The sequence below is a fragment of the Bubalus bubalis genome, chromosome 3 (genome assembly GCF_019923935.1).
Source record: "Bubalus bubalis isolate 160015118507 breed Murrah chromosome 3, NDDB_SH_1, whole genome shotgun sequence".
Taxonomy (NCBI): Eukaryota; Metazoa; Chordata; class Mammalia; order Artiodactyla; family Bovidae; genus Bubalus; species Bubalus bubalis.
Window position 1 is genome coordinate 47,378,920 of NC_059159.1, and position 26,525 is coordinate 47,405,444.

Below are 26,525 nucleotides of genomic sequence, written 5' to 3' on the forward strand. Positions count from 1 at the left end.
TAGCAAGGGACCTATATCCTGCCCCCATCAGAGTTATTCCTCATCACAGACTCCCCTGGCTACAGTCATGGGGTCACAAAGAGTTGGAAATGGCTGAGCAACTGACACTTCCTGTGCAGGGGATGCAGTTTCTATTCCCTGGTTGGGGAGCTAGGATCCCATATGCCTCCTGGCCAAAACACCAAAACATAAAACAGAAGCAATATTGTAACAAATGCAATAAAGACTTTAAAAATGGTCCACATCAAAAAGAAAAAAAAAAGAAAAGAAAATAGGGACTTCCCTGGTGGTCCAGTGGCTAAGACTGAACTCAAAGTGCAGGGGGCCTGGGTTCAGTCCCTGGTCAGGGAACCCGATTCCACATACCTCAACTAAAGATCTTGCTCATTGCAACCAAGATCCAGTGCAGCCTATAAACAAATAAACATTTAAAAAAAAAAAGGAAATAGCAGCCTTGTGTCACCGAATGCTCACCAGCTGTAACACCAGCACCACTCAGAGCCGTTGTCCCTAGAATACATCGCTCACATTCTCTGAAGCCTGGAGCACGGAAAACATCTGATCCTGTCCATGATATCTGGGACCTTGCCCTTCTCTCTGGCTTTTCCCATAACACAGGCTTTCTGAAAAAAAACATCCCCTTTGCCACATGTCTCGATTTGGAACCTAGAGTCAATCTGGGGGAGAAATTAGGAGAATTCCATTGTCTTTCACTTTGAGTCTCTTCCCAGAGACCCTCCTGGCCATATTCTCTCTGAAGTCCCCAAAACTAAGGATTATTCAATTTATTGAGCACTTACCATGTGCCAGTAGCCACTGTTCAAAACACTTTCTGTACGCTAGTGCATTTAACCCTCACAAAGTTGTATTTCCAGAAGTGGAAACTGCACTCTTTTCTACATCTCATGTGGATGTGCACAGGGCTTTGGTCTAGTGAACCTTTTCCCTGGTCCCAGGACAGGGGCACTCAGGCCTAGACCTTGAGGAAGTTTCTAGAGGGAGGGGATTGCATCAGTTGAAGGTCACAGCTCTTTACCTATTGATCGGACCTCCACAAGAGGTGTTCAGTGTCCTCCATACAGGGTCCCTGGCTGTCCTCCACATTCATGGGTTATCTATAGATCTGGACAAATGTCCCTGAAATACTTCCAAGCCAATATTGGTGGCTCAGAGGTAACTCGGGTTGGATCCCTGGGTTGAGAAGATCCCCTGCAGGAGGAAATGGCAACCCACTCCAGTATTCTTGCCTGGTAAATCCCATGGACAGAGGAGCCTGGTGGGCTACAGTCCACAGGATGGCAAAAGAGTCGGACATGACTTAGTAACTAAACAACGTAACACTGGTGGGTGCAGCGTTTTTCTCTGATGCCGGGCATACACGATTCCCTGCCTCTGCACCAACTGTCCACTAGAGGGAGCCAATTCCCAGCAAGTAGAAACCACGTGTGGGCTGAGTTCACTCAGTTTCTTAAAGTGTGTATTGAGGGGAGGGAGGCGGGGATGACTGGATCAGGGCATCTCACTCTGAGCACTCTGGAAGCCTGGGTGTGAGGGACAGGGCCTCCAGCTTCTGCCTCATACAGACCACTCCACTTGCCCTGGTCGGTCATGGGATTCTGCCCATGATCTCACTTGGAGAAAAACTCAGACAACCAAGCTGAGGTCTGAAAACCATAGCACTCCAACATCTTTGTCTGCCACCCAGCTCTCATCGCCTCTGATGCTAAGATTCAAGAGCTTGATAACCAGGATTCCTGAAGTCCTTCACTCAGCCCAACAGGAGGAACTTTGGATCTGCTCATCTCTCTTATGACCGTTTCATTTCTTCAACTCCTTTAACTGCAAAAAGATTTTCAGTGAAAAGACAGTGGAGCCCCTAAGATGACCCTGTTCAGAACCTTTTCTGTTGTTAGTCTGGGCATGACTACACCTCCTCTTCCTATCTCAGCCCGTGTTAGTCTTGGCGCCGGATGGAAGACATGTCCAGTCCTGACCCACTGGTTCCCCTTCTTTGTTCCAGGAAACCTCCCTGGGACTCCACTGTTGACTCTGCAGGTTTCAGGTCTCACTTCATCATTCCTTGACTATGACCCTGCCAAAGGAAAGGTTTCTTTCCTATTTTTCCTTACTCTCTTTCTCCTATAAAATAATGAACCACAATTGTAAAAAAGCAATTGTGCCAGAATGGCCAGAGGAGCAGAGAAGCTGAGATAAACCCAGAAGAATCCATAGTTTTAGGACGGTGGGGGCCAGGCCACTAATGAATGGCCTTTTGACTTAGCTGCTTTCCATGCCAAGGTTCGGAACAGACAGGGCCATTCCAGCACTGGGGTTCCAGTCCCCACCGCGGCTTGCTGAGACTCCAAGACTCCAGTCATCTGTCTAGCACCGGTCCACAGCCATTTCCTTCCTCATCGGCTCACGCCTTTCTCCCACGCAGTGAAACCTACCTACCCCTTCCTGATCTGTTGCAATGACTTTCTCCTGCCTCTAGTCACTCCCTGGTGGCTCAGATGAATCTGCCTGCAATGTGGGAGACTTGGGTTCGATCCCTGGGTTGGGAAGATTCCCCTGGAGAAGAGCATGGCAACCCACTCCAGTATCCTTGCCTGGAGAATTCCGTGGACAGAGGAGCCTGGCAGGCTACAATCTGTGGGGTCCCAAAGAGTCAGACATAACTGAGCTGCCAGCACTTTCATTTTTTTCACTAGTCACTGCCCTCCATCTGTGCTCAGTCCCAGAGAAATACTGATCTTATGTGAACTGAGACCTCAGAGGAAGGCTGGTGACAAGAGACTTTATAGTTAAATGACACTTTTCAGTGAAGAAGAGACATAAAGAGGACCTGCCTTAAAGGGTGGGGTGAAAATGCAGACATAGAGAACAGACTGTGGCCACAGTGGGGAAGGAGAGGGTGGGATGGACTGAGAGAGCAGCGCAGAAGTATACACATTAGCATATGTGAAACAGATAGCCAGTGGGAATGTGCTGTGTGACACAGAAGCCTCAACCCAGGGCTCTGTGACAGGCTTGAGGGATGGGATGAGGAGCTAGATGGGAGGGGGATTCAGGAGGGAAGGGACATATGTACACCTGTGGCTGATTCCTGTTGATGTATGGCAAAAGCCAACACAATATTGTAAAGTAGTTATCCTCCAATTAAAAAAAAAAAAAAATGAGTAAAAAAAAAAAAAAAAAAAACAGGTGGGGTGAGATTAGAGGAGAGGGTTCTACAGAATTCGTTCCGAATGGGCAGAAGAGCAGGCAAAAAGCAGGAATCTCAGTTTGCCGGAATTTGCTCCAGGAAAAGGAGGAAATTTTAGCAATTTTAGAATTTCTAAATGAGCTTGGAGTCATGTTTTCGAGCAGCAGTCCCCAGTCATTTTGGCACCAGGGACCGGTTTAATGGAGGACAGTTCTTCCACAAACCAGGCACCAGGGATGGTTTCGGGATGATTCAAGCACATTAGATGTATTGTTTTCTATTATCGTTACATCAGCTCCACCTCAGATCATCAGGCGTTAGCTCTCAGAGGTGGGGGACCCCTGCTTCAGAGGGTCTTGAATGTCACGGTGGACAGTTTGCATTCAATTCTGAAAGTGATAAGGAGATACGGAGGATGTTTGGCCAGAAGGGAAGCCCCAGTGCCATAATCAGAAGTGAGCTCGTGGAGGAGAGAGCTGCGGGCCGGTTGGGGTGTGGAAAGGATGATCTGAGAGCTGGTCTCTGCAATGATCCAGGCAAGAAGTGATGGTGAGTGCAGAGGAGATACGCCATCCTGTAGGGGATTTCTGGACAATCTCCAGTCGTGAGGACAGAGAGAAGGATCAGTGATGTAGAGTCTAGAGCCAGCTCCCCCGACACCACAAGCTGGCATTTACGAGCATGTCCGCCCTTTGCCTCAAATTTTTTTTCCTTTTGTCACTATCCCCTAGAGTCCAGCTGCAAAGGTTTAGGAATGAGCATTTAAAGAGACAGGGTCTCCTCTTTCTGAACGGTCCCCTTAAGATCCCTCTGCAGTCTGTGAGCTTGGTCTGCTCTTCTTTAAAAAATGGAACCCAGACTTGTATGGATACTAGCCTCCCCATCAAAGTTTAAGATCAACTAGAGGGCGCCCACCTGCCAGTCTGGGAAGAGAGCACTGCGGTAGGTAACAGTCTACTCGGGAGCACGTGGAGCTCGAGGAGCACGTGGAGCTGCAAATGTCCAGGCCTGGGAGGCAGGAGGTGGTGGTGCCGATCACAAGAGCAGCATTGACTGCCTGTGCACTTAGGCACATCAGCTTCTCTTTCTGGGCCTCCGCTTCCCTCTCCATTCAATGCAGATGATACTGTACCACAGGCAGGAAGTAGGCAGAGTCTGGTAAGGGATGTCTCCATTTCCCTCAGTCCGAGGAGTCGTGTCTTGGGAGGAGCTGGAAGGCACCGTGTTTCAAATCCGCACTCAGGGCTCATCAGGGGCCTGGGTTACTATAAACCCACTCCTGGCTCAGTCATTGCCTGCCTAGACACAGACGTATTTCACCAAAGCCTCCAAGAAGGCCCCCAAATTCTGGGAGCAATTAGCATCTTCATTCATCCTCAGGCTGGGTCCAGTAGTCCTGTGCGTCTCTTCCGCCACCAAGATCCCATCCCAAACGGCCACCGAGAGTGACCCATAGGGACTTCCCTGGTGGTCCAGTGGTTAAGAATCTGCTTAGCAATGCAGGGGACTTGGGTTCAATCCCTGGTCGGGGAACTAAGTTCCCACACGCCACAGCACAACTACTGAGCCAGAGTGCCCAGCTAGTGTTCATGTGCTGCAATGAAAGATTCCCCAAGAGGCATCGAAGACCCTGTGTGCTGCAGCTAAGACTTGATGCAACCAAGTAAGCAAATCTTTTTTTAAAGAAGAGAGTGACCTTTAAACCTGGTGGCTCAGATGGTAAAAGCGTCTGCCTACAATGTGGGACACCCAGGTTCGACCCCTGGGTTGGGAAGATCCCCTGGAGAAGGAAATGGCACCCCACTCCAGTATTCTTGCCTAGAAAATCCCATGCATGGAGGAGCCTGGTAGGCTACAGTCTATGGGGTTGCAAAGAGTCGGACACGACTGAACGACTTCACTTTAAACCTCCAGTGGAGTGGAGACACACACCGTGAGTCGGAGTCCAGATGACTAAGATGCTACCATATGGGTCTATACTCAGAAGTCCCTCTGGCGCTGGGCAAGTCTTGGGTAGAAAGTGGGGAATGGTAAGAGGCAAGGAGCAGTGAGTTAGGCTCCGTGTGTACTACCACAGATCGAATCTGCTAGCACTCTGTTCGTAAAGCTATAGCTTTTCATTTTTAAACAGTCCTCGGCCCATCTGTCCTCCCACTCCTGCCCCTGAACTTGTAAACTCTAAGCCCTGGAGACTCTGGGGCCTCTGATAGAGAAGAGTTCCCATCAGGGACCGGGGACCAAACACGGATGCATGGACGTGCACGCATCTTCCTTAGGCTGCGCCTCTGCATGAAATTGTCAACTGAGTCATTGACAAATCATTTTCCTTCCATAAGACCCAGTGTACCCACCCATGAATGTGCTTCTGCCCTAGATCCATGGCTTCCAAACTGGATGTGAATGAAAATCAGCAGGATTCCTTCTAAAAACGTGGATTTTTAGCTTATCCCAAGATGCTGAGTCAGCCCGTTGGCTTCTGGCCGCGTGTCCCTTCTGAGGTTTTGATCAGTTTCCTTAGGTACCTGAGGCCCAGCCGGGAGGCTTGCTGAGGTTCCTCTGGGCTGCTGCTGCTTAGATTCTGCCTTGAATTTGCCCTTGCATGGTAGCCTCGGCAAGGACCTGACTCTCATACATGGCCACTGTTCACCTCCAGGCCTGGCTCATCACAGACTAGCTGCGTCACCTGCTGGAAAGCACTTTATGTCTTTCTCCTAATACCTCTCTCCATCGTTTCTGTGATTCTGTGATCTCTGAATAAACCTGGGGGCAACGCTGTAAAATGTAGCCCAGGCTTGAGATTCCGAGGCTATTCGTCCACCCGACCTTGATGTGTGTCTTGGGAGTCATTTAAGAAGGTGGACACCAGCTTCCACTGTAGCAGCCTCATTTCTTTCCCACTATTAACTTATCCCCGCCCACTACCAGCTTATTGTCTAGACCACAGCTTTGCCATCTACCCGCTCCTAAATGACAAGCACTGCTGTTGTTGACTGTGCTTTAGTTAACAGCAAACTAGGATGCCCCCAGAAAAGGAGAGAGAGAGAGAGGAAAAAAAAAAGAAAAAAACAAACGTATGGATCCTGTCCTAGGGAGGGCAGTCTGGCAGCTGGCCAAAACAGCTGCAGAACTTGAGCCGTCTCAAGTTTCGTTTTGGCTTTCACACGAAGGTTTCCCAAATCCAGATGGAAACCACAACCAAAGGAGGGAAATTGTGCAATCAATGGAATTTGCTGATGGCAGTCTTTGAACTTCCCACAGAACCTGAGCGAGGGGCCTCTCATTGTCTGTCCCCCCTGGGATCTGTCGCCTGTTCCTGCTGGGGGTCCAGAGCCTTCTGCACCTCTGGTTCAAGTGAGGGTCTGAGGAGCCCATTCTCCACTGTTCCCAGGAGACTCTTTCTATTTCCCCATCTATAACACAGGTCTTCTGCAAGGTCCGTCTCTACTACCTCTTTACCAAGAAACGTGAAGACAGTTCCAGGAACGCTCTGAATGGTCCACATCCTTGGCACCTCCCTCGCACCCTCCAGTCACTGCATCCCCCTCATGATGAATATTCATAGCTGCTGACTCAGTAAATACTTCATTGATGTTGTTATTTAGTTGCTAAGTTTTATCCAACTCCTTCGCGACCTGGTGGATGATAGCCGGCCAGGCTCCCCTTTCCATGGGATTTCCTAGACAAGAATACTGGAGTGGGCTGCCACTTCCTTCTCCAAGGGATCTCCCCAACCCAGCGATCGAACCCGCATCTCCTACATTGACAGGCGGCTTCTTCATCACTGAGCTGCCTGGGAAGCCCCAGGACATACTTACTACATGCTTATGACACGCTGTTCTGTGCCCCCCTGTGTCAACTCTTTTTATGCCTTCATTTTACTGGTAGGGAAACTGAGGTGCTGAGATCCGAAATAAGCATCTGGGTAGCCAAATCCTGGCAGTCTGACTCCAGAGTTCATGATCTTAACCACTCTCCTGTTTCTGAGATGGAGCTACACAGGAAAGAACACCTCCCAGCTAATTCCTGATGTCCTAAATGTCCAATCTCAGACTGGACCCATTTCAAGATGATCTTGGGAGAATAAAATTGATGGAACATAGATATCTCCTGGAGAAGGCAATGGCACCCCACTCCAGTACTCTTGCCTGGAAAATCCCATGGACGGAGGAGACTGGTAGGCTGCAGTCCATGGGGTCATGAAGAGTCGGGCACGACTGAGAGACTTCACTTTCACTTTTCACTTTCATGCATTGGAGAAGGAAATGCCAACCCACTCCAGTGTTCTTGCCTGGAGAATCCCAGGGACAGAGGAGCCTAGTGGGCTGCCGTCTATGGGGTCGCACAGAGTCGGACATGACTGAAGTGACTTAGCAGCAGCAGCAGCAGCAGGTATCTCCTGGTTCAGAAATGCCTGACATGTCACAAAACTGGGGTCCTCCCTAACACTGTGTCCTTGGAGGACATCAGTAAAGAGCCTCATTACTATTTCTCAGAGGCCAGCACAAGACCTTGTTATCCTTACTATCATCCTTTTGGGCTGATGTTTGCACTAAAACTAACTTGCCATCCCTGATTGTGAGCATCCCCGTGTTTCATAGATGAGGCAGGTGGGCCTAATGGCATCTGGTTAGGCCACACAGCTACTTAGCAGGCAAGCTAGGATTATGCCTGCTTGCCCTTAATCCCTTGCATTTTGATGAACCCACTTGTCCTGATAAAAGAGTTTTAATCCTATTTCCAGCTCTTGCTTCCAGATGCACCTCCGCGTCATGCCATCTCACTGGAGAATAAAAATTTCCCGGCTTCCTTAGTGGCCTTGCGTGTGGACCGCGACTAAATATAAATATAAGCATCCCCAAACCATGCTTTACTATGTGTATCCGACATGATGCAATTGGTGGGGACAGTCCCAGAGTTTAAAAAAGCTGCCATTCTGGAAAGGCTTAAGTTCCTTCTTCTAAGGGGAAATCCTGAGGTCCAGACTATGTTTCGTGTTCTGTAACTTTTGTTTTAAGAAGAGATACTGTGTTTTCAAAATATGAAATGTACAAGAGATAGAGTTTTAAAGTCTCTTATAAATAAGGGAAAAATAAGTGAATTCTCAAGCTAAGGAGACTATCAATTTACAAGATAAAAAACTCAAACCAATGAACATGTACACAAAGAACCAACCCATGCATAAAAGTTTAAACAATGGAGTGGTTTCTTTTTAATTGAAGTAATACTCTCCAAAAATAAAATTCAATGAAGAAAAGTCTGTTTTACACATGTCTACACTCCATGTTGGGGCTTCTCTGATAGCTCAGTTGGTAAAGAATCTGCCTGCAATGCTGGAAACCTTGGTTCAGTTCCTGGGTTGGGAAGATCTGCTGGAGAAAGGATGGCTACCACTCCAGTATTCTCGGGCTTCCCTTGTGGTTCAGCTGGTAAACAATTAACCTACAATGCAGGAGACCTGGGTTCGATCCCTGGGTTGGGAAGATCCCCTGGAGAAGGGAAATGCTACCCACTCGAGTATTCTGGCCTGGAGAATTCCATGGACTATATAGTTCATGGGGTCGCAAAGAGTTCTGCACAACTGAGCAACTTTCACTCCATGTGGGGCTTCCCAGGTGGTACTAGTGGTAAAGAACCTGCCTGCCAATTCAGGAGACACAGGATGGATCCCTGGGTTGGGAAGATCCCCTAGAGGAGGGCATGGCAATCCAATCCAGTATTCTTGCCTGGAGAATCCCATGGACAGAGGAGCCTGGCAGGCTACAGTCCATGGGGCTGCAAAGAGTGGGATACAACTGAAGTGACTTGGCACATTTGCACCTACACTCCATGTAGCCACATCTCGAATCAACATTTGTAGAACTTTTCCAAACCCCAGAAGTCTCCCTCAGGTCCCTGCCAGTTAATATCTCCAAAAGGGGACTTCCCTGGTGGTCCAGTGGTTAAGACTGCACGCTTCCAATGAAGGGAGGCATGGGTTTGATCCCTGGTTGGGGAACTAAGATGCTGCATGCTGCATGGCACAACAAAAAAAAAGAAGAAGAAAAGAAAAAATTAATTAAAATAAAATAGCAACTTAAAAAAAAAAACAGAAAATAATTTTTAAAAAATATTCCCAAAAGGGAGACTCTAGTCTGAATTCTATCACTATAGGTTAGTTTGGCCCATATGTAAAATCATATTTTTATTAATAAAGCATCACACATTTTAAAAGAATAATTCATTTGTTTTCTACTACTATCATAATAAAGTACCACTAAAATCAGTGATTTATACAACACAAATTTATTATCCTATAGTTCTGAAGGTGAGATCCAGGTATCATCAGACTAAAATCAAGGTGTTGGCAGAACTGTGTTTTTATCTAGAAGCTATAGAGAAGAGTCAATTTTCTTAATCATTCAGGGTGTTGGCAGAATTCGGTTCTTTTGGTTTATTGGACTGAGATCTTTATTTTTTGATGACTGTCAGCAGAGGGCTGTTCCCAGCCCTGTTCCTCCATCTTCAAAGCCAGCAGCAGCATGTCGAGTCTCTCTCACACACAGCTGGGATCTCTTCTCCTTCTGTCTCATCTCTCTGATACCGTAGGACAGGGTATCCACTTTCAGGGACTGTGTGATTAGGTCGGGCCCACCTGGATAACCTGGCTGCTCCTCCATCTCAAGTTCTGAACCTCGAACCATATGTGCAAAGATCCCTTTGCCATGTAAGATAACAGTCTCACAGGTTCCAGGGACTGGGGACTGGACATCTGGGGAGTCCATGATTCTCTTTACCACAAATTGTAAACGTTGTCCAGGGTAAAACTTTCTAGAAAGCGATAGGGCAATACATGTTAAAAGCATCAACATTTCATGCATTGTGATATGCTAATTCCATAGCTGCAGAAAGAAATAAAGATGTGGGTCAGAATTTTAAACTGACTTTTAGCTCAAAATGTTAACTTTAAAGATGAAGATATAAATCATATATATATCCAACTACAGTGAAAGACTTTAATTATGGTATGTGTGTGGTATGTAAAATGGACCACTATGAAGCCTTTAAAATTCAAGCAACTGAAGAATACCTAATGACTCAGAAGAGTACATGACCAGTGTTAAGGAAAAAAAGCTATAAATATTATCACATATGCATTATGTCTATATATGTGTGTATAGACATGGATATATGGATATATATGTGTATCTATGCACATATATGTGTATAGATATACCAAAACACATCTATACTTTCATATGTATGCATACATACTGCTATATATACACACATATACACACACAGAGAAATCAAGAGAGAAGAAAGGGGTAACATAAACAAGTTTCAGCCAGATTCAATCTTAGTATTTAAGATGCAGGTAGGGTGATCAATCTTCGTGATTTGCCCAGGACTGAGGGGTTTCCTGGGACACTAGTCGTTTGGTGCTAAAAACAAGAAATCACAGGCCAAACCAGGACGAGTCGGTTACCACCCTAAATACAGATGTGTTTTGTCCTTTCCTTTTGGCATTTCTGTATATTTTTTGTTTCCGGCAAAGAGCAGGCAATCACCTGAAAATCATTAGAAGTCCTGCAAGTGTGTTCCTCTGAGTTGGGAAAATGCCAGAGTCTGGGCCTGGGAAACATTTCAGAAGCCTCAGGAACATTTGAAAGTGTTACAAATCCTCTCAGTGTATCAGACAAGTGAAAGAAGGGCAGCGCCCTCCACCGAGGAAACAGATCTGAAGTTCGAGGGCAGATTCAGGAAGAAGTACCCTAATTCCGGATGGCAGCTGCCCCGGTAAACAGACAAGACTGCTTCCCTCTGCGTCTGTGTGATTGAGGGACCTTGGAGATTGAAATAGGAAAAGCAATCAATTAAAGACCAGAAAGCTAAAACTGAACACTTGGGAGCTGTAAATTGCAATAACAATTTCTTACCGGAGGTCCCTAGTGTGGGCACACAGCCCGGGCTGCTGATGTAGGCTAGTGGCCACGCGCCTGCGCAGAAGGCTCCGACTCCGCTGCAGTGCGTTGCTAAGCGCCCGTGCTGGCTGATGTCTGGACGCCTTGAGAGGGGTGTTCTACATTTTTTCATTCCGTTCCCGTGATAGAATACTTTAATGTTTATGATACCACCCTAAAGTTTCTACAACTGACTGAATGTTATACATTCCTATCTTTAAAAATGTAGGGAAAAAAGTTATTTTTGACATTAAAAAAAAAGTGAGCTCCAGAATGTTATGGAGCATAATATATATGATTGAATCAGCTAGACAACTCTCAATTTTTTAAAGACTTGTTATTTTGTATTGGAGTATAGCCAGTTAACAATGTCATAGTTTCAGGTGGACATCAGGGGGACTCAGCCATACATAGACATGGATCCATTCTCCTCCAAACTCCCCTCCCATCCAGGTCAATTTTTTAAAAACACAAATAGAGGGACTTCCCTGTTGGTCCAGTGGTTAAGTGTCCCGCTGCCAATGCAGAAGACATGGGTTTGTTCCCTAGTCGGAAACTAAATTTCCACATGCCTTGGGGTTCAGCCAAAAGCCAAAACAAACAAAACAAACAAACAAAAAAACACAGAGAAATACAAAAGAGTGGCTATCTGGTACGTGACACAGAACATGTAAAAGCACAATGAGTCCTTCACAAGGCTTACCAGCTATTCACCCAGAGGCTCTTAGCCTTCATAAGCCTAATTGTGATCTTTATAAATAATAAAATCCAAATATCCCTCGAAGGACCAATTAACACTTGCATTCATTAAGGGCTTTATGATAATTTCCCACTTCACTGAGTTGAAGTGAATAACTTGATATGGCAATCATTAGTGTAGTTCCCTGACATTTAGATAAAAGTCAGCTGGGGAACAGGGGAGCAAAAAAAGTGCAACGTATTTGATTTAGAGTGCTAAATGTGAAACCACTTAGACTCACCACTTTGCCTCAAGTTAAAATTAAAAAAAAGAAAAAATTTAAAGAGTGGACTGTTTTGAGACTTCCTTGGCAGTCCAGTGGTTAAGTCTCCGAGCTTCCACTGCAGGGGACACAGGTTCAATCCCTGGTTTGGGAAACTAAAATCCTTCATGAAACATGGCTCAACCAAAATAAACAAATAAAGGATGGACTGTTTTTAATGGGAATTATTAAAAATGGTTAAACCTAGGAATGTCACACAGCAGTCATTTTTTTACAACAGCTAATCGTTATTAAACTGATGTGGGTAACAGGGAACATGTGATGGACTAGAGATAACCATTCATATTTCTAGTGTTTGCACGTCTACCAATTGTGGGATTATTGTCCCATTCCATCTTGAAGATAGGCAACGGGTATGACCCCTTTTGTGTTACTCCAGGGAAAAGCCTTTAAGAGCTAGTTTAAGAATCTCCATGTCCCTTTAACTTGCCGCAGCGACCAGGGATGCTTCTGATTGATAAAGATCCCAACAGGCCACGTGAAGAAAGACTACAGCAGAATCAGCACCCTCCACTCAGTTATTAGTGAGGAAACTATTCAAAGCAGGATGAGAGGCCACCTATTAAGTAATCCTCTTTGAAATCATTTACATTCCAGCTGGGCCCACAATTGCTGTGCCATGCTATATCTCACTGTTCCATGCACTACATTTGAAATCAGGGCCCTGGGAAGAGGCTGGCCTAGATAGCCCGAGACCTGGGTGCTTTATTTTGTACACATAGGACATATATCTGCTTTGCCCTGTTCCTCGGCTGCTCCATCAATAAAGCTGAAATAATGTATACACTTCAAAAATACAGGAATCCAACAAAGTCCCTTTCACCTCTCATTCTTTTTTTTTTTTTAAACTTTACATAACTGTATTAGTTTTGCCAAATATCAAAATGAATCCGCCACAGGTACACCTCTCATTCTTAAAGCTGTGTCTTTCAGACCACAGACCGAATTGCCTTGGCCACCAGAGGGGACAGACGAGGATAAGGCAGTGCCTAGAATCCATACTACCAAATCAGCCAGGAGCTTAGGGTTGGGGTAACTTCTATTCCCATCCCAGTGGTAGCCCCAAAGCGCCAGGAGCAACTGAACAGCTTGTTGCGATCAAAATTCCAATTGATTCCATGGAGTTAATATAAAGAACAAGAACAGACATTGTAGATAGCTTCAAAAGGTCTTCTGTTATTATCACTTATTAAGCATTGAGTGGGGAATGGTGATATAAGGGCTTGGGGGGTTAAACTACATATTCCCAAGTTGAAATAGAAGCTATTCATGTTCCTGTTATTAAGACCTATAAGGTAATCCTCTTTGAGATCATTTACACTCCAACTGGGCCCACACATGCTTATCTTTGTACATGAATTTACAGACACAGGACATAGGGTTCTCTGTTAGAAAGAAGACCTTGCCTGTATCAGGGACCAAAGAAGCAGGCCCAGTGTGTAACTGGGCATAGCGATGGCATCTCTGAGTTCCAGTGTTGGATTTTGCTAAATTGTCAGAGTGACTCTGAGTAAATCAGCTTACCATTCTGTGCCTCAGTGTATATATCTGTAAATAAAGCGTTTAAACCAGGTTCATTTCCGTTCATTTCAGTTGCTTAGCCATGTCCGACTCTTTTCGACCCCATGAGCTGCAGCACATCAGACCTCCCCGTGCGTCACCAACTCCCAGAGTTTACTCAAACTCATGTCGATTGAGTCAGTGATGCCATCCAGCCATCTCATCCTCTGTCGTCCTCTTCTCCTCCTGCCCTCAATCTTTCCCAGCACCAGGGTCTTTTCAAATAAGTTAGCTCTTCGCATCAGATGGCCAAAGTATTGGAGTTTCAGCTTTAGCATCAGTCCTTCCAATGAACACCCAGGACTGATCTCCTTTAGGATGGACTGGTTGGATCTCCATGCAATCCAAGGGACTCTCAAGTGTCTTCTCCAACACCAGAGACAGAAGCATCAATTCTTCTGCACTCAGCTTTCTTTATAGTTCAACTCTCACATCCATATATGACCACTGGGAAAATCATAGCCTTGACTAGATGGACCTTTGCTGGCAAAGTAATGTCTCTGCTTTTTAATATGTTGTCTAGATTGGTCATAACTTTCCTCCCAAGGAGTAAGCATCTTTTAATTTCATAGCAGCAATCACCATCTGCAGTGATTTTGGAGCCCAGAAAAATAAAGTCAGCCACTGTTTCCACTGTTTCCTCATCTATTTGCCATGAAGTGATGGGACCAGATGCCATGATCTTAGTTTTCTGAATGTTGAGCTTTAAGCCAACTTTTTCACTCTCTACTTTCACTTTCATCAAGAGGCTCTTTAGTTCCTCTTCACTTTCTGCCATAAGGGTGGTATCATCTGCATATCTGAGGTTATTGATATTTCTCCCGGCAATCTTGATTCCAGCTTGTGCTTCATCCAGCCCAGTGTTTCTCATGATGTACTCTGCATATAAGTTAAACAAGCAGGGTGACAACATACAGGCTTGATGTACTCCTTTTCCTGTTTGGAACCAGTCTGTTGTTCCATGTCCAGTTCTAACTGTTGCTTCCTGACCTGCATACAGGTTTCTCAAGAGGCAGGTCAGGTGGTCTGGTATTCCCATCTCTTTCAGAATTTTCCACAGTTGATTGTGATCCACACAGTCAAAGGCTTTGGCATAGTCAATAAAGCAGAAATAGATGATTTTCTGGAACTCTCTTGCGTTTTCCATGATCCAGCAGATGTTGGCAATTTGATGTCTGGTTCCTCTGCCTTTTCTAAAACCAGCTTGAACATCTGGAAGTTCATGGTTCACATATTGCTTAAGCCTGGCTTGGAGAATTTTGAGCATTACTTTATTAGCATGTGAGATGAGTGCAATTGTGCGGTAGTTTGAGCATTCTTTGGAATTGCCTTTGGGATTGGAATGAAAACTGACCTTTTCCAGTGCTGTGGCCACTGCTGAGTTTTCCAAATTTGCTGGCATCTTGAGTGCAGCACTTTCACAGCATCATCTTTTAGGATTTGAAATAGCTCAATGGGAATTCTATCACCTCCACTAGCTTTGTTCAAAGTGATGCTTACTAAGGCCCACTTGACTTCACATTCCAGGATGTCTGGCTCTAGGTGAGTGATCACGCCATTGTGGTTATCTGGGTCATGAAGATCTTTCTCATACAGTTCTCCTGTGTATTCTTGCCACCTCTTCTTAGTATCTTCTGCTTCTGTTAGGTCCATACCATTTCTGTCCTTTATCGAGCCCAAGTTTGCATGAAATTTCCCCTTGGTATCTATAATTTTCTTGAAGAGATTTCTAGCCTTTTCCATTCTATTGTTTTCCTCTATTTCTTTGCATTGATTGCTGAGGAAGGCTTTCTTATCTCTTCTTGCTATCCTTTGGAACTCTGCATTCAAATGGGTATATCTTTCCTTTTCTTCCCTACTTTTCGAGTCTTCTTTTCACAGCTATCTGTAAGGCCTCCTCATACAACCACTTTGCTTTTTTGCTTTTCTTTTTCTTGGGGATGATCTTGATCCCTGATGGCTCCCAAACTGATCATGGTTAAAAGCCACCCGAAACACTTCAAAGAGAATTCAAGGCATTATCTCCAAAGATTCTGAGTATGTTAGAGTGGGTTAAGGCAGCCTTTCCGTATAAGTCCCTGCCCAGGGCATTCTGATGTGATAGGCAGATCTGGGGACTGGTGCATTGGATGGTCTTTGGGGTGCCTGGGTACCTCTCTGTATTTTCCTGCCTTGTTCTTGTCTTCTAACTCGAAAGTGAATAATGGCTTTCATTCTGACGTGCTCATTTACCAGCCCTGGCTTGTCACAGAGCAGTTGTACAACTTTATGACAAATCATTTCACCTCTATAATTCATTCTCTCAAAGGAAAAGGATTGAATAAATTAAATGCACTTTTTTCTAACTCATTCTATAATTTTATGACCATCGAAGACACTTGGAACAGAGCTGGAAAACGAAAGCAGAAACTTTGATTCCTGAGATCCTCTCCCATTTAGTCATATTCCTTAAGAACCACATTTCCACAGATTACAAACAATACAATCCTGTGATCCAATTTCTGGACATATATTCAGAGAAAATCACAATTTGAACTGATACACGCACCTTAATGTTCATTGTAGAACTATTTACAATAGCCGGGACAGGGAAGCAACCTAAATGTCCATCAATAGAGGAATTGATAAAAAAAGATGTGATCTATATGTACAGGGCTTCCCTGGTGGCTCAGATGGTAAAGAATCTGCCTACAATGCAGAAGACCCAGGTTTGATCCCTGGGTCTGGAAAATACTCTGGAGAAGGGAAGGACAACCCTCTCCAGTATTCTTGCCTGGAGAAGTCCATGGATGGGGGAGCCTGGCAGGCTACAGGCCATGGGGTCACAAAAGAGTTGAACACACATATATATGATGGAATGTTACTCAGCCATAAAAAAGAATGAAATAATATCATTTGTAGCAACATAGATAGACCTAGAGATTGTTATACTGAGTGAAGTAAGTCAAACAGAGAAAGACAAATATAATATGAGATTGCTAATATGTGGAATCTAAAAAAATACTACAAATGAACTCATTTGCAAAACCGAAATAGAGTCACAGCTGTAGAAAACAGACTTACAGTTACCAGGGGAGGAAGCAACAAGGGAGGGACAAGTTGGGAGCTTAAGATCGACATATACAAACTACTACAGATAACTAATAAGGACCTACTGTATAGCATGGAGAACTCTTCAATACTTGTAACTACCTATATGGGAAAAGAATCTTAAAAAGAGTGGATATATGTATATGTATAACTTATTCACTTTGCTGGATAGCAGAAACTAATACAACATTGTGAATCAGCTATCCGCTAATAAAAATTCTTTAAAAATGAGGGAAGCAGTAAAAAACAAACAAAACAAAGCAAAACAATTACCACAAAAATAAACAAAGTACGTAAGAGCCCTGCTATTTCCACAGCAGGGTACGCATTTCTGGCCCTCTATTAACAGAGATCAATGCAAAGAAATAGAGGAAAACAACAGAATGGGAAAGACTAGAGATCTCTTCAAGAAAATCAGAGATACCAAAGGAATATTTCATGCAAAGTTGGGCTCGATAAAGGACAGAAATGGTATGGACCTAACAGAAGCAGAAGATACTAAGAAGAGGTGGCAAGAATACACAGAAGAACTATACAAAAAAGATCTTCATGACCCAGATAATCACAATGGTGTCATCACTGACCTAGAGCCAGACATCCTGGAATGTGAAGTCAAGTGGGCCTTAGTAAGCATCACTACGAACAAAGCTAGTGGAGGTGATAGAATTCCAGTTGAACTATTCCAAATCCTGAAAGATGATGCTGTGAAAGTGCTGCACTCAATATGCCAGCAAATTTGGAAAACTCAGCAGTAGCCACAGCACTGGAAAAGGTCAGTTTTCATTCCAATCCCAAAGAAAGGCAATGCCAAAGAATGCTCAAACTACCGCACAATTGCACTCATCTCACATGCTAATAAAGTAATGCTCAAAATTCTCCAAGCCAGGCTTCAGCAATATGTGAACCGTGAACTTCCTGATGTTCAAGCTGGTTTTAGAAAAGGCAGAGGAACCAGAGATCAAATTGCCAACATCTGCTGGATCATGGAAAACGCAAGAGAGTTCCAGAAAATCATCTATTTCTGCTTTATTGACTATGCCAAAGCCTTTGACTGTGTGGATCACAATCAACTGTGAAAATTCTGAAAGAGATGGGAATACCAGACCACCTGACCTGCCTCTTGAGAAACCTGTATGCAGGTCAGGAAGCAACAGTTAGAACTGAACATGAAACAACAGACTGGTTCCAAATAGGAAAAAGAGTACGTCAAGGCTGTATATTGTCACCCTGCTTATTTAACTTATATGCAGAGTACATCATGAGAAACGCTGGACTGGAAGAAACACAAGCTGGAATCAAGATTGCTGGCAGAAATATCAATTACCTCAGATATGCAGATGACACCACCCTTATGGCAGAAAGTGAAGAGGAGCTCAAAAGCCTCTTGATGAAAGTGAAAGAGAAGAGTGAAAAAGTTGGCTTAAAGCTCAACATTCAGAAAACGAAGATCATGACATCCGGTCCTGTCACTTCATGGGAAATAGATGGGGAAACAGTGGAAACAGTGTCAGACTTTATTTTTCTGGGCTCCAAAATCACTGCCGATGGTGACTGCAGCCATGAAATTAAAAGACGCTTACTCCTTGGAAGGAAAGTTATGACCAACCTAGATAGCATATTTAAAAGCAGAGACATTACTTTGCCAACAAAGGTTCATCTAGTCAAGGCTATGGTTTTTCCTGTGGTCATGTATGGATGTGAGAGTTGGACTGTGAAGAAGGCTGAGCACCAAAGAACTGATGCTTTTGAACTGTGGTGTTGGAGAAGACTCCTGAGAGTCCCTTGGACTGCAAGGAGATCCAACCAGTCCATTCTGAAGGAGATCAGCCCTGGCTGTTCTTTGGAAGGAATGATGCTAAAGCTGAAACTCCAGTACTTTGGCCACCTCATGCAAAGAGTTGACTCATTGGAAAAGACTCTGATGCTGGGAGGGATTGGGGGCAGGAGGAGAAGTGGACGACAGAGGATGAGATGGCTGGATGGCATCACTGACTCGATGGACGTGAGTCTGAGTGAACTCTGGTAGTTGGTGATGGACAGGGAGGCCTGGCGTGCTGCGATTCATGGGATCGGAAAGAGTCAGACACAACTGATCGACTGATCTGATCTGATTAACAGAGGTTGTTTCTGATCTCCAGTGCCCCTTCACAGCCACTGAGCCCTAAGTGAGCTGTCAAAACTGCTTAAGGAAGATGCACATTGGGAGGATGCTGAGGAGAAAATAGAGAAGGCAGGGTGACCACTTCCTTAAACAACAGCATGACCCCGCTACTGGAAAGAACAACTGCTGAACTTGCATGGCCTAAAGTTTCGTTTTAACTTTTTATGTTGGGATTTCTTGAATTCAGGTTGAGGACAAAACAATAGAGGGAAATTGCATAATCAAAGTGACTCACCACTTGAGGTCTCTGAGCTCCTTGAAGAATTAAGACCTCGGTGCTTTCTGGTGTGTCAGCCCTGGAGTCTGACCCCCATCCCCACTGTGGGCCCCACAACACTCCATGCATCTGATTCATGGCAGGATCCCAGGACCACACTTCTGTTCCTCTGGGAGTCTCTTTTTTTTTCCCCTTCATCTACAATCCAGACATTCCTGGCGGTCTATTTCTACCACATATCTTAGTTGGAAGCAATTTTAGGGAGAACTAATACAAGAGACCAGGGACCGCACCGTGGGTCCCTTTCTAGCACGTTTTAGACACAATACCTTTCTTACTTGACTATTAATAACAGCTAACTTAATGATCATTCATCATATGTTACTGAGGGCTTCCCCATTGGCTCAGCAGTAAAAAATCCACCTGCAGTGCAGGAGACGTGAGTTCGATCCCTGGATTAGAGAGATCCCCTGGAAGAGGAAATGGCAACCCACTGCAGTATTCTTGCTGAGAAAATCCCATGGACCGAGGAACCTGGCAGGCTACAGTCTGTGGCATCGCAAAGAGTCGAACATGACTGAGCCACTGAGAATGCATGCACGCATGTTACTTGCTCTGCACAGCAAGTTTTGGATATCAGATCACTTAATATTGGGCTTCCCTGGTGGCTCAGATGGTAAAGTGTCTGCCTGCAACGCCAAAGACCCGGGTTCAATCCCTGGGTCAGGAAGATCCCCTGGAAAAGGAAATGGCAACCCACTCCAGTATCCTTGCCTGGAGAATCCTATGGACAGGGGAGCCTGGTGGGCCACAGTCCATGGGGTCGCAAAGAGTCGGACACGACTGAGCAACTTCACTTTACTTTATTTTACTTTTCACTTAATATTGACAATAAACCCCATTTCCACATAAAGTAAACAATAGGTGAGTAAAGAATCTCTGACACAGATATTAACTAGTATTTCTTGTATCCAGATCCAGACTTTTCGCCTTCTCCTAGGGCTGACAGCTAAGCACATTTCTCTGCCAGTTCTCTTGGCATGCTAGCTTCTTAGTCTCTCAGTGGATACTTCCCAAACATAGATGAATTAAGTTACAGAAGAGCTTAAACACGATTTAATCCAGGAACCACATCTGTGTTACGCAGGTAGTACCACTTTCTATTGCTGCATCCTTGGCAGACATCACTAATCAATCACAGCATTGCATTCAATAACCCAAAGTAAGGCCTCACTGGAGCTTTTGTTTGGTTCTTTTTTTTTTTTTTCTTCCAACAAACCTTTCTGTTTATCTGCCATCAATCTATTAAGTTAACAAATTATTGAAAACTATTTGTCATCCCTGAACTTGTCAAACCCTTCTCTTCTCTAGACAAGGACAATGAATTTAAGAATCAAAATTTATCCATGGTCACACCGGGCAGGTCATTGGCTCATTATTGGCTCCATCAGGATTAGAATTGAGTTACTTGACCCTTAATTCCCTTCATTTGACTAATATTTGTTGATTCTCAACAATATCATTTTCGCTACCATTTGTGCCTTATGGATGAAATTTCCAGATGATGGCAGCTCAGAGGAGAAATTAACAGGGCCCTGAAAGTATTCTGTGAGACAGTGACTTTATTTCTAAACAAAAAAATGTGTGCAAATGACCTCTTAGACAACACACTCCCACAGAGATCAGGGCTACAAGGTACATCTGGCAAGAGGACTGTCTGGAAGAACTCAAGTTCCCTTCTGGTCAGAAGAAATTCTGACGATAGTGATTTATCCCATGTTCTGCAATTTCTCTACTCTTACAAGTTTGCACAGTATAATAAAAGGAAAATGCATGAGATAAATGTTCTAAAGTCTCTTCGGAATCAGTAAGAACAATAAAAGGCCATATGTTATAGAAATATGAATGAGTTAACCACAAGAAAAAAATAATTAACACTCTCGCTAAAGACAACAAATACATTAGAATGTAAGCAAAATAGTGCTGTGCTTTTTATTTACTTCATGTGGAAATTTAATTTATGTACAATGAAGTGCAGACATTTTAAGTGTACAATTTCATGAATTTTAAATAGACAACTGCTTAAGCACCCCTCTGAGTAAGATAAAGAACATGTCTGCCTCTAAAAAGGCTCCTGCATGATGTCAACACCACGAAGAAAACCACGATTCCATTGCTTAGTTTTACCCTTTAACAAGACAAATATCTTTTTCTTAGCAATTGTCAAATATTTTTAAGAACAATAAACTCACATTTTAATGAAGATGGAAATCTTCCAGCAATGTAATAATGCTGTAATTTGATTAAGATCCTTAATAATAGCCATATAACCTGATTTATTAATCCTTTAGCTATAGAATTGGAGACAATAATGATTATGTTGCATCAGTTTTCTCATAATTGTTGTTTACGATGGTGAAAAAGTGAAAATGGTATAATTTCCAACTGTAGAGAAAGGCTTCACTTAATTATGGTGACTTTATATATGGACCTTTATGGAATATTTAGCATTCAAGATTATTGGGGAATATTGAATGATTAGTGAAAAGTCTGGAAATGTTCATTGAAAAGACAACATGCAAACTTGGATTTGATGAAGAGATTTTAGCTAGAATACCAAAAGCAACATCTATGAAAGAAAAAATTGATAAATTGAACTTTATTAAAATTTAAAACTTTTGCTCTGTGAAAACTGTTGTTAAGAAAATAAGCTACAGCCTGTGGAGAAAATATTTGCAATGCACATATCTGGTAAAGGATTTGAATGCAAAATGTAAAAAGAACTTTTCAAAGTCAATTGTAAGGCAACAAACAACCCAATTTTTTTAAGTGGGCAAAACACTGGACACCAAAAGTAAAAGGCAATTTTCAAACAGACCTGTTCTATCTGAATCTGCATGAAATACTGGACTTCTTTGTATCATTTCACTTGGAAAGAAACTTTAGTGTCTGATAAAATATTTGGAAATCACCACTCGGCAAGATTGTAGGCTTCCCTGGTGGCTCAGTGGTAAAGAATCTACCTGCCAATGCCGGAGATGCAGGTTTGATTTCTGGGTCTGGAAGATCCCTTGGAGAAGGAAATGTCAGCCCACTCCAGTATTCTTGCCTGGGAAATTCCATGGACAGAGGAGCCTGATGGGCTACAGTCCATGGGGTCACAAAGAGTCAGACGGGACTTAGCAACTAAAACAACAGCAACCCTATTAAGATCAGTATGTGTTGTCCAGTTCTTAGGCTTCACGACAGAACATTCCAGAGCCTGAAGACTTGAAGATGCCTGGATTTACCATTCTGCCAAGATTCTATCAAGCTACCTGTGTGAGATTCTAAAGGAGCGTAGCTGGTTTAGGATGGCAGAGACCAGAGACAAAGAGCCCAGGCAAAGACTTAGGGCCCCTTCCCCGACCTCCTGGACCCTGAGGAGGCCCCAGGCCATTGATTCTTTCCATCCCACTAGGAACTCAGCTTCCATTCTTCCTTTCCAATAGATCATGTTCCGTTTCAAAGAAATCAGAGCTCTTAATAGTCTGATGATGTCACTTTGTACATTTTGCTGGCATGGCCACATATCCTTTCACCTCTGCCCCGCAGCCCAAACAGATGATGGAAACTGTACAACTTCCTTTTCTCAGTGTTCGGAAATCACCACCAAGATCTGGTGCTTACTCAGCACATTCAGGGGCTTCTTCGGTCCTTCCTTAAACATGACCCTACCCATGCACTCTGCTCCCTATAAAAGGCAGGCAGATCAGCCAGAGGAGCCAGATTTCCACAGACTGAGACCAACTCAGCAACCGCCAACTCTCAGGCTGAAGCCCCCGTGCTCACCCTCCAACATGAAGGTCTCCGCTGGGATTCTGTGTCTGCTGCTTGTGGCAGCCACCTTCGGCACCCAGGTGCTCGCTCAGCCAGGTAAGGCTCCTCTCTTCTTAAGCCTTAACACTTTCACTACCCTAGCTACTAACCCCGGGCATAAGTCACCCCATGCTTGCTGCATAGCTTCCATTGCAAAGATGGAGAAGGTGAAAGCAAGAGAAGAATTAAGAGCTGGCACCTCACAGCTGGTCAGAGGCAGGACCAGAGCTAGAAGCTCAGGCCCCTGGGGCCAGGCTCCATTATCTTGCCTGACCTTCGGGACACTAAATGCACTCTCAACAATCCTCATCTTGTTTTTGGATGGGGCACATAAGAAAGGACCATTTCTCATTGTGGATGGAAAAGACATTTCAGGCAATGGTAGAGAGGAAGACATTCTTGCTGGAGGCTTCCAATGTTGGATTATGGTCCAGCGTAACTTCCAGAATGGTGGCTATGAAGGATAAAGACCCATAGGCATCTATCTCAGCATGTGACATAGGTTGGCTCTAAGCCCATGGGGACAGAGCTGGGAAGCAAGTTCTTAGAAAGTATCTTCCCAGGTTCAGAGGTTTTGGATCAACAGACTCTCTGAAATCACACTACAAGGATTAATCTTGTTACTCAAGATTTCCCCATTTGCAGTCAACAATGAGAGATCCCACAGTTCAGTAGAAGAAATTGACTCACAGGTACCATTTTACCTGCGGGATCTGGACTAAGGCTCTGAATGTGGGAGTGGTGGGTCCTAGATAGAATTCAAGCACTAGCTTTATCTCCTACTTCTTTATTTTCTCTGACACATGTGTACTTACAACACTTCATAACTCTCTGGTTCTTTGCAAAATGTTTTTCAGATTCAGTTTCTACCCCAATCACCTGCTGCTTTAGTGTGATCAATGGGAAGATCCCCTTCAAGAAGCTGGACAGCTACACGAGAATCACCAACAGCCAGTGTCCCCAGGAAGCTGTGATGTAAGTGGACCATGCCCTGGCACCCACAGCCAAAAGTTCTATCTGACTTCTATGCGTCCTAATGAGTCAGATAAATGAAACATCTAAGCCAAAGGACCCTTTACTCCATAGACAAACTGAGCCCACAAAAAGGAAAATATACACACTCCGGGCTCCTCTTCTAGGAGTTTGGTCAGATCATCCAAGTTCCTTTAGCCAAGGGTCTGGAGGGCTTCCCCTGGGGCAGTAACAGCAGAACTTCTTTTCTGGAAAAGAAGTTTCTTAATCCTATTTCCCCTTCTTCCTGTCCCCATTCAGGCTCCTCAACCAGGGAGCAAGGGCTAATCAGCTTTAGGGGCCAATGGATCAAACTCCTGGGAAAAATCCTCAAGACACTCCATTTAACTCTGCCCTCTTTTCCCCACAGCTTCAAGACCAAAGCGGACAGGGAGGTCTGTGCTGACCCCAAGCAGAAGTGGGTCCAGACTTCCATAAAGCTCCTGGACCAAAAGTCCCGAACACCGAAGCCTTGAACCTTCATACCTAGACTGAGAGACAGAGTCTTGGAAAATCTTATTTATTTCTTCCCCACCTTCCCCAGGTGTATTATTGTATTATAATGGCCAAAAAGAGTTGTTTTATTTTTTAAATAATTTAAACACGGAGTTTCTTAAACAATATTTAATTATGTTTAAGTTATTGTTGTTTTACTTTATCTGCCATAAATCCTAATGAATATAAGATACAACATCTGGTGATGAGTTTCCTGTGAGCTTGATTAAGTTCATAGCAAGATGGTGCTGTTCCCCATCCTACTGCATGTATGATGGTGAGGTCCTTCCACTGATTATCAGAGTGAAACACCTCTGGAATCTTAGGAAATCAGTGCTCCTGTGAGTGGATGTGTGCTATGTAGTATTGTGATGAAAAGTAATGTTATTACATGACTATGGAATTTTCAAATAAAAAATACATGTAATTTCAAGCTACTTGGTCTTATTTTTCATGGGATAACATTTTGTGGGGAGGGAGAAAATGGTAGTGAGGAATGACAATTTGGAGTGTAAAAGTCATCCTCTAATACATCTTTTGGACTCAATTTAGGATTAGGGAGAACCTAGAATGACCAAGCTGTTCCAGTCTTCTGGCTCCAGTCTCTGAGTCACTCGCCCGTAATAGCATCTAGGTTCCCAATTCTTTTCTCTCCGCATTGACCTCTGCCTGGTCTCTCTCTTGATCTCTTGCAACAGTCTTTAACCATTTTCCCACAACCCCAGGTTTTCTCTGTTTCATTCATTCTCAAACCTAGAATAACATCCCAGGAATGAAATCAAATCCAAGAGGAAACTAGATGCCTATAGCCCAGAGATCCACTTAAGACTATTCCTTGGATATAAGTCTTCAACCAGACAGTTCATGAGAGATTTGAATGTAATGGAAAAGGAAAGGATTCTTCAGAGCTGATAGAGGAGGAGGTGAGGGGAGTGGGCCAGAGGAAGGAATCCCACCTGGCTAGGCTCTAGGAAAACAGAGGAGTTGAGGTTTTAGAAATACAGTTTGGAGCCAGATTGTAGTGGCTTTTGAATTTCAGATTAGAACTTCAGCAGATAATAGAGATGCACTGAGTTCTGAAATAGGAGAGAAGGAAAATCTCACATGCAGAGGTGAGCATCAGGAAGAATAACTTCGTGTTTGAATACAAGATGGAGCATGAGAGGGAAGGTCTGAGAGCAGACTGCTGCCATGGAGCAGAGAAATGATGGGACTATAAATGGTGCATGGTGGAAGTGGGATGAGGTGAGGAAGAATGGGCCAGATAGAGTGACATGTTAAATGCTATAGAAGAAGAGAGTAATTGACCAAAACATAGACCCTTCTTTTATGATCTTGCAAATCGACTATCCACAGGGCTGTTACCTTTGTGATACAGAATGAATTCATCTCCATCACTATACCTCAACCCCAGTCCCAAGAATTTGCAAAATCCTTTTAAAGGCATGGAATCTCCTTTCCTTAACAGCCTCTTAAGGTCAAGATTCTCTTGTACTTCATGAGCATGAGTGAGTGAGTGAAAGTCCCTCAGTCATGTGCCTCTTTGCAACCCCGTAGACTGTAGCCTGCCAGGCTCCTCTGTCCATGGAATTCTCTAGGCAAGGATACCAGAGTGGTTAGCCGTTCCCTTCTCCAGGGAATCTTCCCAACCCAGGGATCAAACCCAGGTCTCCCGCATTGCAGGTGGATTTTTTACCACCTGAGCCACCATAGTTGGCTCCTTTTTCAGACATGAGGCCCACTGTACTGAGGCACAAAGACCAAGACCCCTCCTGAAGGAAGACAACTCTTGTCTGGCTTACCCAGGTCTGTGGAGCCTGTCACAGGTTGGAGAGATGCCCTGATTCCAGTACAAACATGGAAGCGTGACAACGCAAGAGACCTGGGTTCTGATCCCAAAACTGGTTCTGACTGTCTGAGTCACTTACAGGAAGTCAGTTTCTCTCTCTGGCACTAAGATGCTCCA

General features: G+C 44.2%; 1 protein-coding gene and 1 long non-coding RNA gene across 2 annotated transcripts; one reads left to right on the top strand and one right to left on the bottom strand.

Annotated features, from left to right (window-relative positions):
• Nucleotides 1-9,464: 9,464 nt before the first annotated feature.
• On the bottom strand, nt 9,465-11,303 carry LOC123332389. Its single transcript, XR_006549182.2, has 2 exons — nt 11,122-11,303; nt 9,465-10,012 (listed from the first exon to the last, which is right to left on the bottom strand). It is a non-coding gene; the product is annotated as an uncharacterized LOC123332389 (long non-coding RNA).
• An 11,649-nt stretch (nt 11,304-22,952) lies between these two features.
• On the top strand, nt 22,953-24,992 carry LOC102389105 (C-C motif chemokine 8). The gene is made up of 3 exons (XM_006080459.4): nt 22,953-23,110; nt 23,911-24,028; nt 24,435-24,992. The coding sequence occupies exons 1-3, from the start codon at nt 23,035-23,037 to the stop codon at nt 24,538-24,540; spliced, it is 300 nt and encodes a 99-aa protein (XP_006080521.1). The 5' UTR covers nt 22,953-23,034; the 3' UTR covers nt 24,541-24,992.
• Nucleotides 24,993-26,525: the final 1,533 nt, after the last annotated feature.

Coding starts and splice junctions, on each gene's coding strand:
- LOC102389105 (XM_006080459.4), top strand. CDS start 23,035: ATGAAGGTCTCCGCTGGGATTCTGTGTCTGCTGCTTGTGGCAGCCACC. Junction 23,111..23,910: donor CCAGGTGCTCGCTCAGCCAG/GTAAGGCTCCTC, acceptor AATGTTTTTCAG/ATTCAGTTTCTACCCCAATC. Junction 24,029..24,434: donor TGTCCCCAGGAAGCTGTGAT/GTAAGTGGACCA, acceptor TTTTCCCCACAG/CTTCAAGACCAAAGCGGACA.